Source organism: Adelges cooleyi, unplaced genomic scaffold, assembly GCF_023614345.1.
Source record: "Adelges cooleyi isolate 19-005CV unplaced genomic scaffold, UGA_ACOO_1.1 ACOO_flye_CR_arks_rails_tigmint_CR_PRNA_41, whole genome shotgun sequence".
Classification (NCBI taxonomy): domain Eukaryota; kingdom Metazoa; phylum Arthropoda; class Insecta; order Hemiptera; family Adelgidae; genus Adelges; species Adelges cooleyi.
In genome coordinates this window covers 3296326-3310806 of record NW_026096090.1, presented here as the reverse complement: position 1 = coordinate 3310806, position 14481 = coordinate 3296326, and the positions used below count along the sequence as shown (strand labels likewise).

At 33.8% G+C, this 14481-nt stretch overlaps 1 protein-coding gene across 3 annotated transcripts in view; it reads right to left on the bottom strand.

Moving 5' to 3' along the window:
* The window catches only part of LOC126841891 (cyclic AMP response element-binding protein A-like), a 42666-nt gene extending 38994 nt beyond the window's left edge, over positions 1–3672 (bottom strand). For all 3 annotated transcript variants that reach the window (XM_050578656.1, XM_050578655.1, XM_050578654.1), the window contains exon 1: positions 3103–3672. In XM_050578656.1, the coding sequence (XP_050434613.1) occupies positions 3103–3213 (111 nt within the window). In that variant the 5' untranslated portion in view covers positions 3214–3672. The remainder of the gene's footprint in view (positions 1–3102) is intronic.
* Positions 3673–14481: the final 10809 nt, after the last annotated feature.

The following is a 14481-nucleotide window of genomic DNA, read 5'->3' as shown; positions in this document are numbered from 1 at the left end:
TCGAAACGAAAAAAGGCGGTGCATGTATTTTTTTTTTTTTTAATAGATTAGGTCGCCTCGACCGAATTGTTTGTTTGATGGGTTTTTTTTTATTTTTATTATTCAGAAAGTGAATTTGATGCGAATAATAATAACGTTATTGCTGCGCACGGCAAACGTCTTAATGTCCGGCCTCGTTATCAAAACAAAACGGTAAACGCGCAAAATCATCATTTACAACAACAATAATAATTGTTATTGTTCTTGCGAAGAATTACCGTGCCGGGAATCCGCTTACCGGAAATCGGAGGTAATTTGATAATTTCGGCTAGTCATCGTCGTTGGCAAAATGTGAACCTACTAGAAGACCGAAAAAAATAAAAAGGGAAAGTGCGATTACCGAACGACGACCGGACGGCGGGGGAGGGGAAGGGTTTGAAAAATATATGCAAAATTGAAAACTACGCGAGATTTTTCCAATGCGCATTCGTAATAAAAATAAAAAATAAAACCATATTGTATGACCCGAATTATATAGCGGCTGCGGAGGCGTCTATTGTTGACATGATAATGTTATGCATTCGATTTCTGGATTACTGAAAAAAATATACAATATAAAAACAACATTATGGTATGGCTTGTAAGTCTACAAAACATTTCAGCGGTTTTACTGGTTTTGTTGTTTGGAAAATATACGCTTGTTTCTGCGGAATGAGTAATACGTCGAAACCATTAATCGCGTCGGTGTGTGTATATAAGTGTGTGTGTGTGTGTGTGTGTGTGTGTGTGTATGACATGTGTATGTGTTTTTGCTCGTAGAGATAATATCGACTAGGAACGGCAGGAGGACGGAGCGGAGGGGCGTAGTAGGAGGAAAAAATTTCTGAGAAATATTCCACTTTATGTCAAATCGATTATTCGACCCGATTTCGAGGGCCCGGCCGAGTCTTTCGTCATCACACCGCTAGTCGTCGCCGTCGACATTATGTGCTACAATATGTAGGTATGTACGTGTAATAATAATATAATATCGTTATCGCAAAATTCTTCAAATGATATATTCATTGTTTTTCAATCGCCGGAGACCCTCGAAAATATCGGCTAAGACCTTCAAAGGCCCCGGACACTGTGTTATCACGGAATCAACCGCCACGGTTTTAGAGGAATAATATTGTATTATCACTGTTTTTATACATATGTATATACAAACCTTAATTTTTTTACATATATATATATATATATATATATACATACATGATAATACAGTGATTTTTCCTCCAACAGGATGGCCGACAGATTTTGACGGCGCCATATGTTGCCCGTGTTATTTGTTATCAGTGTCCATTCTGATTTATCTAGACCGTCACGGCCCCTCGCAAGCCCGTAGTAGGGTAGACGATTCTACATAATAAATAATTTATAATCTTGTAATTGATGAATATGACCGTTTCGAAAATACCGTATCGTAAAATAATTATTATTGTGCAATAAAAAAAAATTAAAAAAAACGTACCCGGATAGAAAGTGGTTCATGACGTATATCGGCGGAGGCACGACTAACGCGGTAGCCCTCATCGGGACGCAAACGGCGTGAAAACGATAAGGGCTCAGCCCCCATTGGCTTGTGTTTGAATTCTTTTTATCAATTACCCATACAACATTATCATTATTGTGTAATAAAAACGGTTTATCCATAATCGCGGGCGTCCATAATGGGCGGCGGGTGGCGATGGCCCCACGCGTGGTCTGACCGAAATAAGATATCGTATTAGCCGCCTCGGGAATGCCCGTATCCGTGTCGATTTGATAAAAAAAAAAAATAAGAGAGTTAATTAGCGCAATGCACGTTATTATAATATGCGTTTGTGTGTGATTAGCGTGCACACGGTCGACGGACGTACGGATTGGTTGATTATTAATTATTATTGCTGCAAAAATCCACTCGATCGGTAATTTAATTTTAATTTATTTATTTGCCAATTGGCCGAAAAAATAAATCAATAAAAAACGCACGCTCGATTAATAACAAATAATAATAACATCGGCTGTTGTGTTAAGCGCGCTATCACGCGTTGGTCGTTTCAAAGGTCGTCGAAACGGACGATTGTGCGGGATTTTCTAATCATTTTTTTTTTTCGTATCGCTTTACTGTAATGCAGGCAAAGAAAGTACACGCTGCACGGTACAAGTGCACTGCTGAAACCGTACAGTCTCCACCGAGGTTGTCGGCGGCGGGGGACGGCAGAGAATTTGTTAAAATACTTTAATTGTACCGTTATATACCGGACGCCGGCGGTGGTAATCTTGATTGGCAAAAAAAAAAAATGCACAAGGTCACAAGGCCACAGCCGACCACCGTCGCCGAAAACGCGAAGGTACTTATCTTAATCATTTAGTACGCCATTTGTCATTATATTAAATTGCTATCGTCCAAATGCCGGACGTTAAAAACGTTAGCATTCCCAGGCCGGTGTATCGTTCCCACGGTATGGCCAATAATAGTAAACAGACCTACACTGTCCATCGTGTTGGCCAGCATTGAAAAGTAAGATAATCATCATTTCCGTATGGATTATCGCCAGAGATTTGATGAATGGTTCCACGTCGGACCTTGGGAGAAGGATGAAAGAGAGAAACGGTGCATTCGCATAGCCGTAATAAAATGCGAGGCAAACAACTGGAAAAATAGAGTTGGCAGAAAACAAACCATCCGTTTCGTGGGAAACCGGAAAGCCGTTTGACCTGATGACCGGCTCCTGGCCGCCCGAAGTCCCCACCATAGTAAAGCCAAAGAGGGTACGCTTTTCGCAGAATTTCCTCTCTTCCCACCGGACCTAATAGTCAATTCAAGCGTGACAATGTATGTGTGTGTGGAATGCGATTTGCGAATCGCCCGGATGACTGTCATTGTTACCGTTGTTATTATTGTTTTGTGACGGGTTCTCTGATGTGTCGCGACCGCGCCGTGTCGGAAAATTCGGAAAAACCCGATGACGACCGACGCGTATGGACAGCAGGGCGTAAACGTACATTAAACTTATGCTCGTATACCGTTATATGCGTTTTGTTAGGTACGCTATATCTACACCCAGTACAATATAATATTATAGTAGTTAACCGTACCTGATCCAAATCGGAATCCCACAAGTATTTCATGTCGTCGTTGATGAACGGGTCGAGCTTGGACGGGAACTCCATGTATATCCCCAGGCTGTCCATATCGTGCATGGACATTTTCGGACGGTCCAAAACGCAATTCCTTCGGGTTAAAAAAAAAACTACTTCGAAACGACAAGCCGAACGAGTAACTGTATTATAAATAAATGTACGAAACTCGCGATTTCAACGATTATAAAAAAAAAAACAAACAAAAATGTACTATCGCCACTACTTATGTGTACGGATAAGTTGCGTACAGAACGTTCGTTTTGCCGGCAAACGCGGCGCGCACTATGTTAAAAAAAAAATCTCCAAATAATACCGTCAAATCCTCATTCACATGGCTGGCTGGTACATTGACGCGTGTACTATAAGGAACTTGCAAAACGATCCAATATTGTCGTTGACAGCGGCTGCCGGGTGGTGCGCGAACGGACGTAACGTGGGGACTGAAGCGTTTGCCGGTCGGGTCTGATGGCGACGGGTGCGAGAGAGAACGGACGGACGCGCGCGCCAGAGAACGACGACCTGTTGCTGGTGCCGAGGCGTGTACGAAGCGGCGTCGCCGGTTGTGAGCGTGTCTCCCCCCCCCATCACCCCCTGCCGTCGGCACCCGCCCCCTACCGTTCCACTACCGGCCGGCGGGTGCTGCGGAAAGCAGAAGAGTTGTTTTCTTCCTCGGCGCGATCCCGGCGCCATCTATGCGTGTGCCGCCGCACTCGCCGGTCGAGCACGAGGCTTAATTTATTATTTATCACTACACACCATTGATTAAAACGTACGAATTCAATGACTGTCCGTGGCTATCCACCGCCGTTATGGTTTGGACCCAACCAATCGAACGAGTCTTTCGCCGCGGGAAGGGCCCATTTGCGAAATGACCTTTGAATTTCGGATTAATGGGAAAAAAATGTTTCAAAAATCACCAATGATTGGCGATTGAATTACAAAGATACCGACAAATAATGAAACAACTTGTTGAAAAATTATTTGTTTTCCTTGTTGTTTACACGAGTTATTTTAAAACCGAACCCGTGTCAAACTTATTTTACCTACCTCACTAGTTTGGAAAAAAAAATTAAAGCAAACTTGAGAAATGGGGCGGGAAGATAATAGTTTAAAATTGGGATGTTAAAGCGTTATTATTATGCTACTGCCTACTTTTAAGACGCCCGGTGCCATACCAGAATTTGTTAATCTTTGTTTGTTTAAATGAAGATGTTCTGCAGTCCGATTACTTCGATATTTTAAATTCAAATTAAATAAGAGTTTGGCCATTTTTTAATTTTTATTATGTTTATTTTGGTATTATTATCAAAAATTGAAGTCCTTTACTACCTGTAGGAGCCTAATCTTTCGAAAAATAAAAAATGTGTCAAAATCCGATTACTCAAGTTGTCATCACTTTTCATGTAAACAAATGTACGTTATTATTAATTATACCATAGGTATTAAAAAAAAAAAGCTTAAAATAAGTTAACATAATCGAAACTAAAAATCATTCATAGTTTGCGACTTTGCAATTTTCGGTACCGGAACTTTTAAATCTACTAATATAATTTAATTTAAAATTAAATTGTTTTTCTTTTAAGAAAATCTATTAAAATTAAAATAATGATCATTCTTTCAAATTAAATTTCATAATTTTCCAAATGACCATTCTATACAGTTTAGTTTATAATTTTATTACTACTAAAATAAACATTATATTTAAGTTAAATACCCTCGAGAGCAAACCTTAAAACCATAAATTACCTCTCAGCTAGCGTTACTCTTAGTCATTACTCCATAATAGCTAATACTACCCTTGAGCTGGATAATTTTCAATAATCCCATCCCTAAATATTTGTATACGCTACTAAGCGTTTAGATTTCAGTAAATTTTTAAAAGCAAATAGTAAGTACGTTGTTCTAGCTTCGTAAGAAGAAATGTTTAATAAGGAGTTAATTATTTCCTTAGTGTTGCTTAATTGTATGTTGTAAAATTCTATGATTTATCAAAGAAAACTTTAAAATAATGTATAGTGGGCTGTGCTTGGTCCCGTTAAACTAGGACAAAAATAATTTAAATTTTACAGTGTCACAATAGGACACCTGTTAACCAATAAGTTACTAAATGCCATTACGCCGACCCCAAATAGCCATGTGAAGAAAAACACTAAACAGTAAACGTCATTTATCAATATAATGATATGTGCAAATTAAAAACTGTATACATTTGAATTTTTTAATAAATTATAATTATTTTTAATATCATTTTTTCGGGAGGAAAGTTATTAGCTATAATTTATCTCATTTTTTTTTTTGTAATTATAATAATAATAACAATAACATATTATAAAATTAGGTGGATAATAACTTAATAACTAAAAACGTATTAATTTATTCAATCAAGTGATGACACATAATATAAATAGTTTCAACATATATGGTAAACATTCCAACACAATATGGATTTAACTAAACTAAACGTGTATTAGTTTAACGCAATGAAAATATTACAAAGGTCGTGTAAAACGTTAAATTTTCCATATTTTTTAATGAAACTGAGCAAAATTAAAAATTATAAATTTAGCCGCTTTTTGGAAGAACTAATGTTGAAAATGGAGATAGGAAGAGACGGCGTGAAAAAATGGAAGTATAACGAAGGCTCTAAACGAGTTATAAAAAAAGCTTAAGGATTGTATGCTTCTAACAAAATAGGACGGCTAATATATAACGTGTATTACATAACCATATTTATGTTAGCGTTGAGGAATATCATAATATGATAATGACAATGTTTTTGTAATAGTATATTGAAGTCAATGATCGATAAACTTTTATTGCGATTAGGCACAATGAAAAACTATATCTTTATCTTTATTTTTTATATATAAATATCTTATGGATTTCATGTGAATTGTACGTCTAGTGTAAACTATTTGTTTAACCACAATTATAATGTAACTCCTTTAGAATCTGTTAAGGTTAACTGTTCAGGTATGTATACTGTTTATTACCAGTATTGGACGGGCACGCGCGTTATGTGCATTTAATTACGCTCATCATCACAACCGTGCAAGCAACAAGAATGTTGATGATTTTTAGAAATATTTTTGACGTTATTACGCTAATGTTCTGTTGGATTTCCACACGGGTAATGTGTCAAGTACAGCCGTTTGGATAGATGTTTACATTTTATTTGGAGCTCTTCGGGTCCGTTTGCACTTTACAATAGTATTTATTGATTTCCAACGCACAACATACAAGAAAATGTCTTTCCGACTAAATAAAATATCAACATACCTAATATTATTATGATATTAATAATAAATCCCATAGTTTATTGTTATAATTATGTCATACTCGTAAATTAAAAAAACTTCTCAATTTCTCAAAATAATTCATGTACGTCATACATTATCCGTTCAAATATTTCACATGTTATTGATGTTTTACAATGATAAAAATATATGCAAACGTTCGGCAAAGGCAATAATATATTAAATATATATTAAACTTGTAGCACAAGAAAACTCGAAACGTCCAAATTCATTGAGTTAAGTATTCTAAAATGTATGTGCCACACACAAATATTAAGTTAAATTTAAATTACAAAAGAACTTACAATATAAAACATTATCTGAAAAATTTATTAGGGACTTTGTTGACTAAAAAGAAAAGCGTGGGCCCTAGCTTTTCTTTTTAGTCAAAAATTAAAGATGTTTAACATTATTTAAAATTGTAGTTAATTTTCGGTTGTTTTCAAAGTAATTGACATTTTAAATAAAATATGCTACAATTGATTGGTAAATTGTTCTTGTAATAAAATTATTTTTTACTTTTTAGTTCACTTTTTACTATTTTTTTTTTTTTTAGAAAAGCATGTTTTTAAAAAAGTTTTTATTTTTTTTTACTTTTTAGTCCTATTAAAGGTATTTAATAATTGCTGAATAGATTACTAAATTAATTTTGGTAGATTTGGAAAAAAATGAAATTTTAGTGAAATGACCCTCACATTTGACCCTGTATCGGGGCGGTGTGGCGCAGTGGACACCTCAGCTGCCGCATGGCACTTGAGGTTAAGCTGTGGCCGTTGCTGCTTGAACCCGGATGGGTGACCACCTGGATTTTTAGCGGCGACCAACACCATCAACCCCCGATAAGCATGGCAGAAATGCCATGCGTCCTCAGGCGACCTAACTGGCATAAGTTGGCTAAAGCCCTCTCGGTCAAATACGCCATACGAATATATATATATATATTTGACCCTGTGTAGGGCGACCTGGATGTCCGAGTCCCAATATGATTACAGGATATTGTATTGTCATCTAAGATGAGTGTCTGTGCCAAGTTTTAACCCTTATACGACATCAGAAAGTGGGTTAAATTAATGTTGCGTGTTAGCGAGCTAAAAAAAAGCATGTAAGAAATAGTAATGATCTAGTCAATTGTTCACTAAACATTAACCGCTGGTTCATTTATTTAATATTTTCATTGATATAGACAAATTATTTACTAAAATACACTATCCAAATCTATAGATAAATATTTCCAATATTATATCAATATTAGCCTTCAATCATAAGATATGAACATCAAAAAATACATTTTATAGAATTTTTTAGTTCAGTCTTATCCCACGGTGTTTGTCATTTTAGTTGGAAGAAATTTTCTATTATATATATATATATATATTAATTAGGGGTAGATACGAAGGGGCTATGGGGGCTGGAGCCCCTCCTTTATGTACAAAAATTGTATGCATTAAAAGTGTGTGTTTTTACTATAATATAATATATTTTTAGAATATTATAGAAGTTTTTACTATGTAAACGTTAACTTTATGACTATTACTTACATGTATAAAAATAATATGCAACATACAAAGCATACAGCAATTTATTTTGAATAAGCGTTTACCAATTTTCGTAGTTTCTAGAAATATTCTAGAAAATAGTTTTTTAAAACGTTTCGAGTTTTCTTGTGCTACAAGTTTAATATATGTTTAATATATTATTGCCTTTGCCGAACGTTTGCATTTATATTTGTATCATTGTAAAACAGCAATAACATGCGAAATATTTGAACGGATAATGTATGACGTACATGAATTATTTTGAGAAATTCAAAACAAAATAAAAATAATGCAATATGGTTCGCCGTCAAATTGTGTTGAGTAATTTCGTAAAAAAATGAATTCAGCTTATCCTAACTCTAACCGACGTTTGCATTTTATGTGGATAGATATAACTGTATACAATAAGTATGTGACGTCGAACCTAATTATTTACAAATTTAAATAGACTTATAAACTTAATACGGTGTTATGGGTTAGGTCATATAACGTATAAAATTAATTTAGAACGGTGGATATATATTACTTAGCTTACCGCAAATATTATTATTTTTCTATCAATGCGCTTTTACACGGTTCACATATATATATATATATAACTATAACTACATTATATATATATATAATTTGTTACTCGGTTTGTTTTTGCCATGAGTGTAGCTGATGTACAATTATTTTTATTGTCTATTAAGACCTTGTAAAACTTATTCCGATTTTGTTTATAGATTCGAGCCGTAGTCGGCGCGGCATATAGTTAGTTTTGTTGGTAGTTGAAATACAAATCATTTTTTGTGCGCATACTATTTACTGGCGAGTGGCATGTTAAGAAATGAGGTCGACAAGTCCTAATAGATAGCTCGAGGAAAGTGTGTGATGTTGACATTTGACGAGCTCCTCTGTCGGTGAATGTCAATAATTTTAGCTGTTGTTTTTATCGCGTTTAATGCCGTGTAACGCGAACCGAGCAACTCTTTGAGCTGGTCCCAAATTCGAACTTCTGAATTCAACGGCATCGCAGAGTCGTATTTTATTTGGATATAAACATATATATATATATATATATTATTATTTATTAATTAATATATGACCATACGGGCAATTCGATACGAATAAATTAGAATAAATTAATTAAATAGACAGATGACAAATAAGGAAACTAATCATTTTATAAGCGCCAAGTACTACACTAATCACACGTTAAAAAGTTAAATAATAATACAAAATAAATAGACGTAGAGCTTTAGAACAAAATTTAAACGATTCACACGTGCACGACAGAACTTTTATGTGTACCATGGTTTTAACCACAAGACGTGGTATGGCATACGAGTTTGGAGTTAAAGTACAAATGAATAACTATACTCACTACGTATAATGTCTACGACTAGAGTTTAGGAAAAAACGAATTACTAATATTTTGTTTCTTTTGTCAAGGAGTGATCAATCGATCACACACTAAAACGAAACATTCAATTGTATCGATTCTCGGAACCAACCAATATAAGAGACATTATTTATCCTGTTTCTGGTAGTGTATCATATGTAATAATCTGGTAATATTACCGGTAAACCAATGTCGTACACTCGTACCTACAGTGAACCCCTCGGCGTCCATGAATAATAGCCGATAAAACGCACTTCAAGTGTTGTGCGCAATGAAAAGACGGAGAAATGGGCTGTTAACGTTATCATTACCTACATGTTTATATTATACATATTTTTATAATATATTATGCACACATAACACTGTTGACGATGGGTTCTTTAAATGTTGAAGACCGTGAAACGATCATTAACCATCGAACGCGGTCATTATGACAAAAGGACAAACCGTAATTAATTACTCAGCCCGTGTATAATGTAATTATATATCATACAGTGTACACATAAAATCAAAGTGGACTCTGACCCACGATTAATAAAATTGACGGAGTCCCGTTTCTCCAGTACATTACAGGGCATATACTGGATACTGATTGCCGAGCTAAATCACTAAATTATACATTGTGATTGTGTTTACTTTCTTTTACTTAACATAATATACCTTGTATAGCTTCTATACAATGTACGCGGTGCATTTCATTTGGAATGTTTAAAAATCTGTAATTATATTATTTTATTTACAGGTATCTACGCAAACATGAATTCGGTTCCTTGGGCCTAAAACAGGCTTTTGAACATGATTTAGCAAAATAACAATGAAGACCACATTTGCTTTCCACGAGGAAGCAAGCGCCTGACCGTGTCAACTTTTGTTAAGCGTATGTCGGTGGCGGCATAGTCCATAAGTACATTTTTTTTTTGAGAAACCTAGTTACCAACATTTTGAGATACCTAACATGTCACCATTTTCAATTTAGATTGACTGTTTTACGGGTCTGAGGCGCATATTTAGCTAAAAATGTATTGCTAAAATTTACATTCAATTCAATTTGAAAGATATATGAATATACTGTAATTTAAATATTAACAAAAGTTAAAAGAAAACTATAAGGTTTATGTAAAATACTTTTGTATTAAGTGTGTGTTTCATTGTGCGCGATACAATATAATAAATAATATTATCTTTTTAACATATTTGCATCCTTGTTTGTTCGTTTCGTAGAATTGCTTTTAGAAAGTAATGATACATCACTTTCAAATTTACATATATTGGCTTATGACCCTTTTATATAATTACATTTACATATAGATCAACGTTTTAAGTGTATTACAATCGTGCTGCAGATCAACAACATGAGTATAATCTAGCATAGGTCACATATTATATACACACAACACACATATAGCCTATGTTACATATAATATGATATACATATAAATCTACATTTTTATAGGCACGCATTTGTTAGAACCGCACAGTGTGTGTGTGTGTGGTGAATAAAGACAACTATATCGCTATGCCCAAGTTTCATATAAGTGTGTTTATAGTATAATAACAATAATAATACGAGTATGTTTTGGCAATCGAACAAAACCCAAACAATACGAACACAACACCTTTAAACAAGTTCCAAATTTAAATTAAAATTACAATTTATACAAAAAAACACGAACTATAGCTATAACTAAGGTCTGTTTTATTATTAGTCTCTGATGTGGTCAATGCCAGAAATGATTTTATTTTGCAATAAAACTATAAAATTATCGAGTATATGTAAAATATTACAATGCATAATACTTATTTTTATTGATGTATGGAACAGTTGCTTATTTTAAACGACTTCAGATAAACAGTGATATTTTATATAATGTGTCTTTCTATAAATATACTAATTAGTGAATTAACCTGAATTAATATACATGTATATTATTACATACATCGGTTAATGTATACAATAAACCGATATGTATATGAATATATATTTTTATTAGCGGCTAATAAAGCTATTGATTAACTAATCGTTCTATTTGTAGTCCTTTTATACCATTATACCTCTTGTATCGTTTTTATACCAGTATAGCCGTCTCCAAACTACATTTTAATTATATGTGTTGTTCATCGTAAAAGTGAATTATCTCCTTGTGATTTACTTTTGAAATAACCAGCTTTTTGTGAATTAATGTGTAGGAAAACCAATACAAGTATTCATTCAGTGTTTTCTTTTTTTTATTTATTTTTTCATTTATTGGAGTCGCTTCTCTTTTACAATGAAAGATATGACTAAATGTGACTCTTAAAATATTCTAAAAAATATATGTTAAATAAATAATTAAAATATTTAATGTGTTTAAAATTCGTTATAATATTATGATTATTCTTAATAGACATAAAAAGAAAGATTAATGTAGGGAAATGTTACAAAACAAAATAATATTGATATTAACAGGTTGTTGTAATCGCCTTGTACTTACAATAGGTAGTCATTGGCAATGCTAGGGAGTGAATTGGGATGCAAACAACATAAATATCAGGCGTTTCGCACGTGAACAAAAAAAATATAACTGAATACTGAAAAATCATATTATTATGTGTAGTATTGAAAATTAAAAATTTGATTCCACCTAGTATTTTAATCGATTTAATTTTAATTTTTTTTTATTTTATGAAATCTCTTTTTATTTAGGTTAGGTCAGGTACAATTTTGTGAATAATTACAGTCTTGCTCAAAATTAGTAACCGTCCCTTTTCGTATTTTATGAAATACAATTTCTTAGAATTTAGATTATTTTTGTTTACTATGCGTTGATCATATTGTAAACACGATATAGGCAATTATGCGTTGTAAAAAAATGTTCAAACCATAACAAAAGCTATAACATTTTCATAACAGTTTTCCCATTGGTTTTTCTGCTATACAGTCAGTAAGCCCACACAATTACCAATTTACCGCGTTTATTGTACATACTTTATGCAAGCTGTTTGCTAATTAAACGAGTTCAACCGCTCGATGACAAATGACGACAAATTGTTAGACTGCCGAGGTTCCCCACATATATTTTAAAACACTACTACGAGTATTACTATGACGATAAACGTCGCAATAGGTTGTAACTTGTACCTATAATTGCCTTCAAATTATATTAAACGCATTTTTGCGCGTCATGACGATTACGGATAACGTTGTACGTTCAATTCTGTCCTAATTGAAGTTTCACGACAATAATAACTACTAGTATATCTATATACTGTACACAACTACACAGTCAATAATAATGTACTACCAAATTGGTAATCCGCTAAATGCATTGGTGCGCTCCAACGGGTTCGTGAGATCATTTTTGTTAAAATCGTTCAGGTCATAAACTCGTTTGTTAATATTATAATTTAATAGTACAGTATTAATTATAATTTACTCAATACACTAATTACAAATATATTTTATTGTAAACACGTACACACGTTAAGGTAGTGGGGAAAAAATCGTTGTCCATATAAACTTTAAACTACGTCAGGAAAAATGTATTTTTTATTTTTATAACACCTACTTAATAAAACAGATATGTTTTTATAAAATACAAAAAAAAACGTATTAGATGGTTGTGATTGTGATTGAAAGAATTATCTCCCGCGCGGTCGTTTGTAAACTTAAAATTCATTTTTCCTTTTTTTTCTCCAAAATTATCTCAAAATGATTAAGCTTATTTATAGGTTTGCGTTACATAAAATCGCATGTAATATTTGTATACAACTTTCACTTAATATTCCTTTAGAAAGAGAGAACAACTTTATTCTAAAGCAAATTTTTAGTGAACTGTCTGTGCATCCAAGTTAGTTACCATAAAACACAGTTTACCGGAAGGAAAAAAACTTTGCATTTTCGTTCTACTCTATTTAACATGTTAGGATAAAAATACTAAAATTACATAAACACAAATTATTGTTTACCTATTGAGGTACTATACTATAACTTACATGCTGTTGCGGTGCAGTGCACACCCACGACTGAACGCCTTCTTGGGCTAAACCCTAGCCGAGACAGAAAGCTACCCGTATCTACCTTAAAATATCCCTAGAGACTCTTTATACATTTATAAGACCGCCCGAAGAGCAAAAGGGCGGTCGTACCTTTAAATAAATTGACTAAATTCTCAATTCTCAAATTAAACGCCGAGTAAGAATTAACTTATCGATTAAAATATTAAAATGAATGGAAGCAATATATATATATATATAAAGGTTTTACATCTGTTACTAGGGTCCGTGGTAATCCGGAGATAAAGCAGGCGGAGTGACACGCACAAAAAATGATAAAAAAAAGAGCCGAATAATTAGGTAATTATTAAATAAGATATTAGCGCGTGGATGGTAAGATGTCAACTAATTAGTATTTAGGTGGATGCGAATGCTGTACGAGACGTGTAATTCCCTCTCCTCTTATTATAATATATTGTATGTATAACGCGCGCCCAGCCCAGGGTGCTGTCCTACATCACTTAGACTTCGTGGGTTTGGTTTGGAGTAACGATACCTACCAGCCATGCACAGTATTATTATTACTAATAATATGTCAGACAAAAAGGCCATCGTTACTATATCGTTGGCGTACCAAACTCCCCGAAAAGACTTCGAAATAATTATGAATAGGTAAAATGGTTACTTTTGCAATCATCAATTACGCCGAGACAAAGTTTACTTGTAGTGCTTTATTTGTGTGTCATAATAAAACAATTCATTGACTGTGCAGCGCGGCCCTATCAAGAACCGATTGCGTTGGGTTTGGTGTGTACGTGTGTAAAATGTGTCACACGGTAAGCGGCATACCAGCGCAACACATTCTGAAGAATTCACTATTGTATAAGTGCGTTACAATAGCATTATTATGACACTTGATTCTATCAACAACACTATTCACCCACCTATCGGCCACCCGTCTTTATGGGCTAAAAGTTCCCCACTTGCTGTACAGTTGGACGCCCCTGATTTTCACAGAAATATTGTTGTCGTTAGTTTATAATTTTTAAACAATTATTTTTGTTAACTATGAACTTTACACAAATGTTTAAAACAGTCCTTATTTACACAAAAATTAGTGTCCTTCATCATATGAAATAAAGAATAA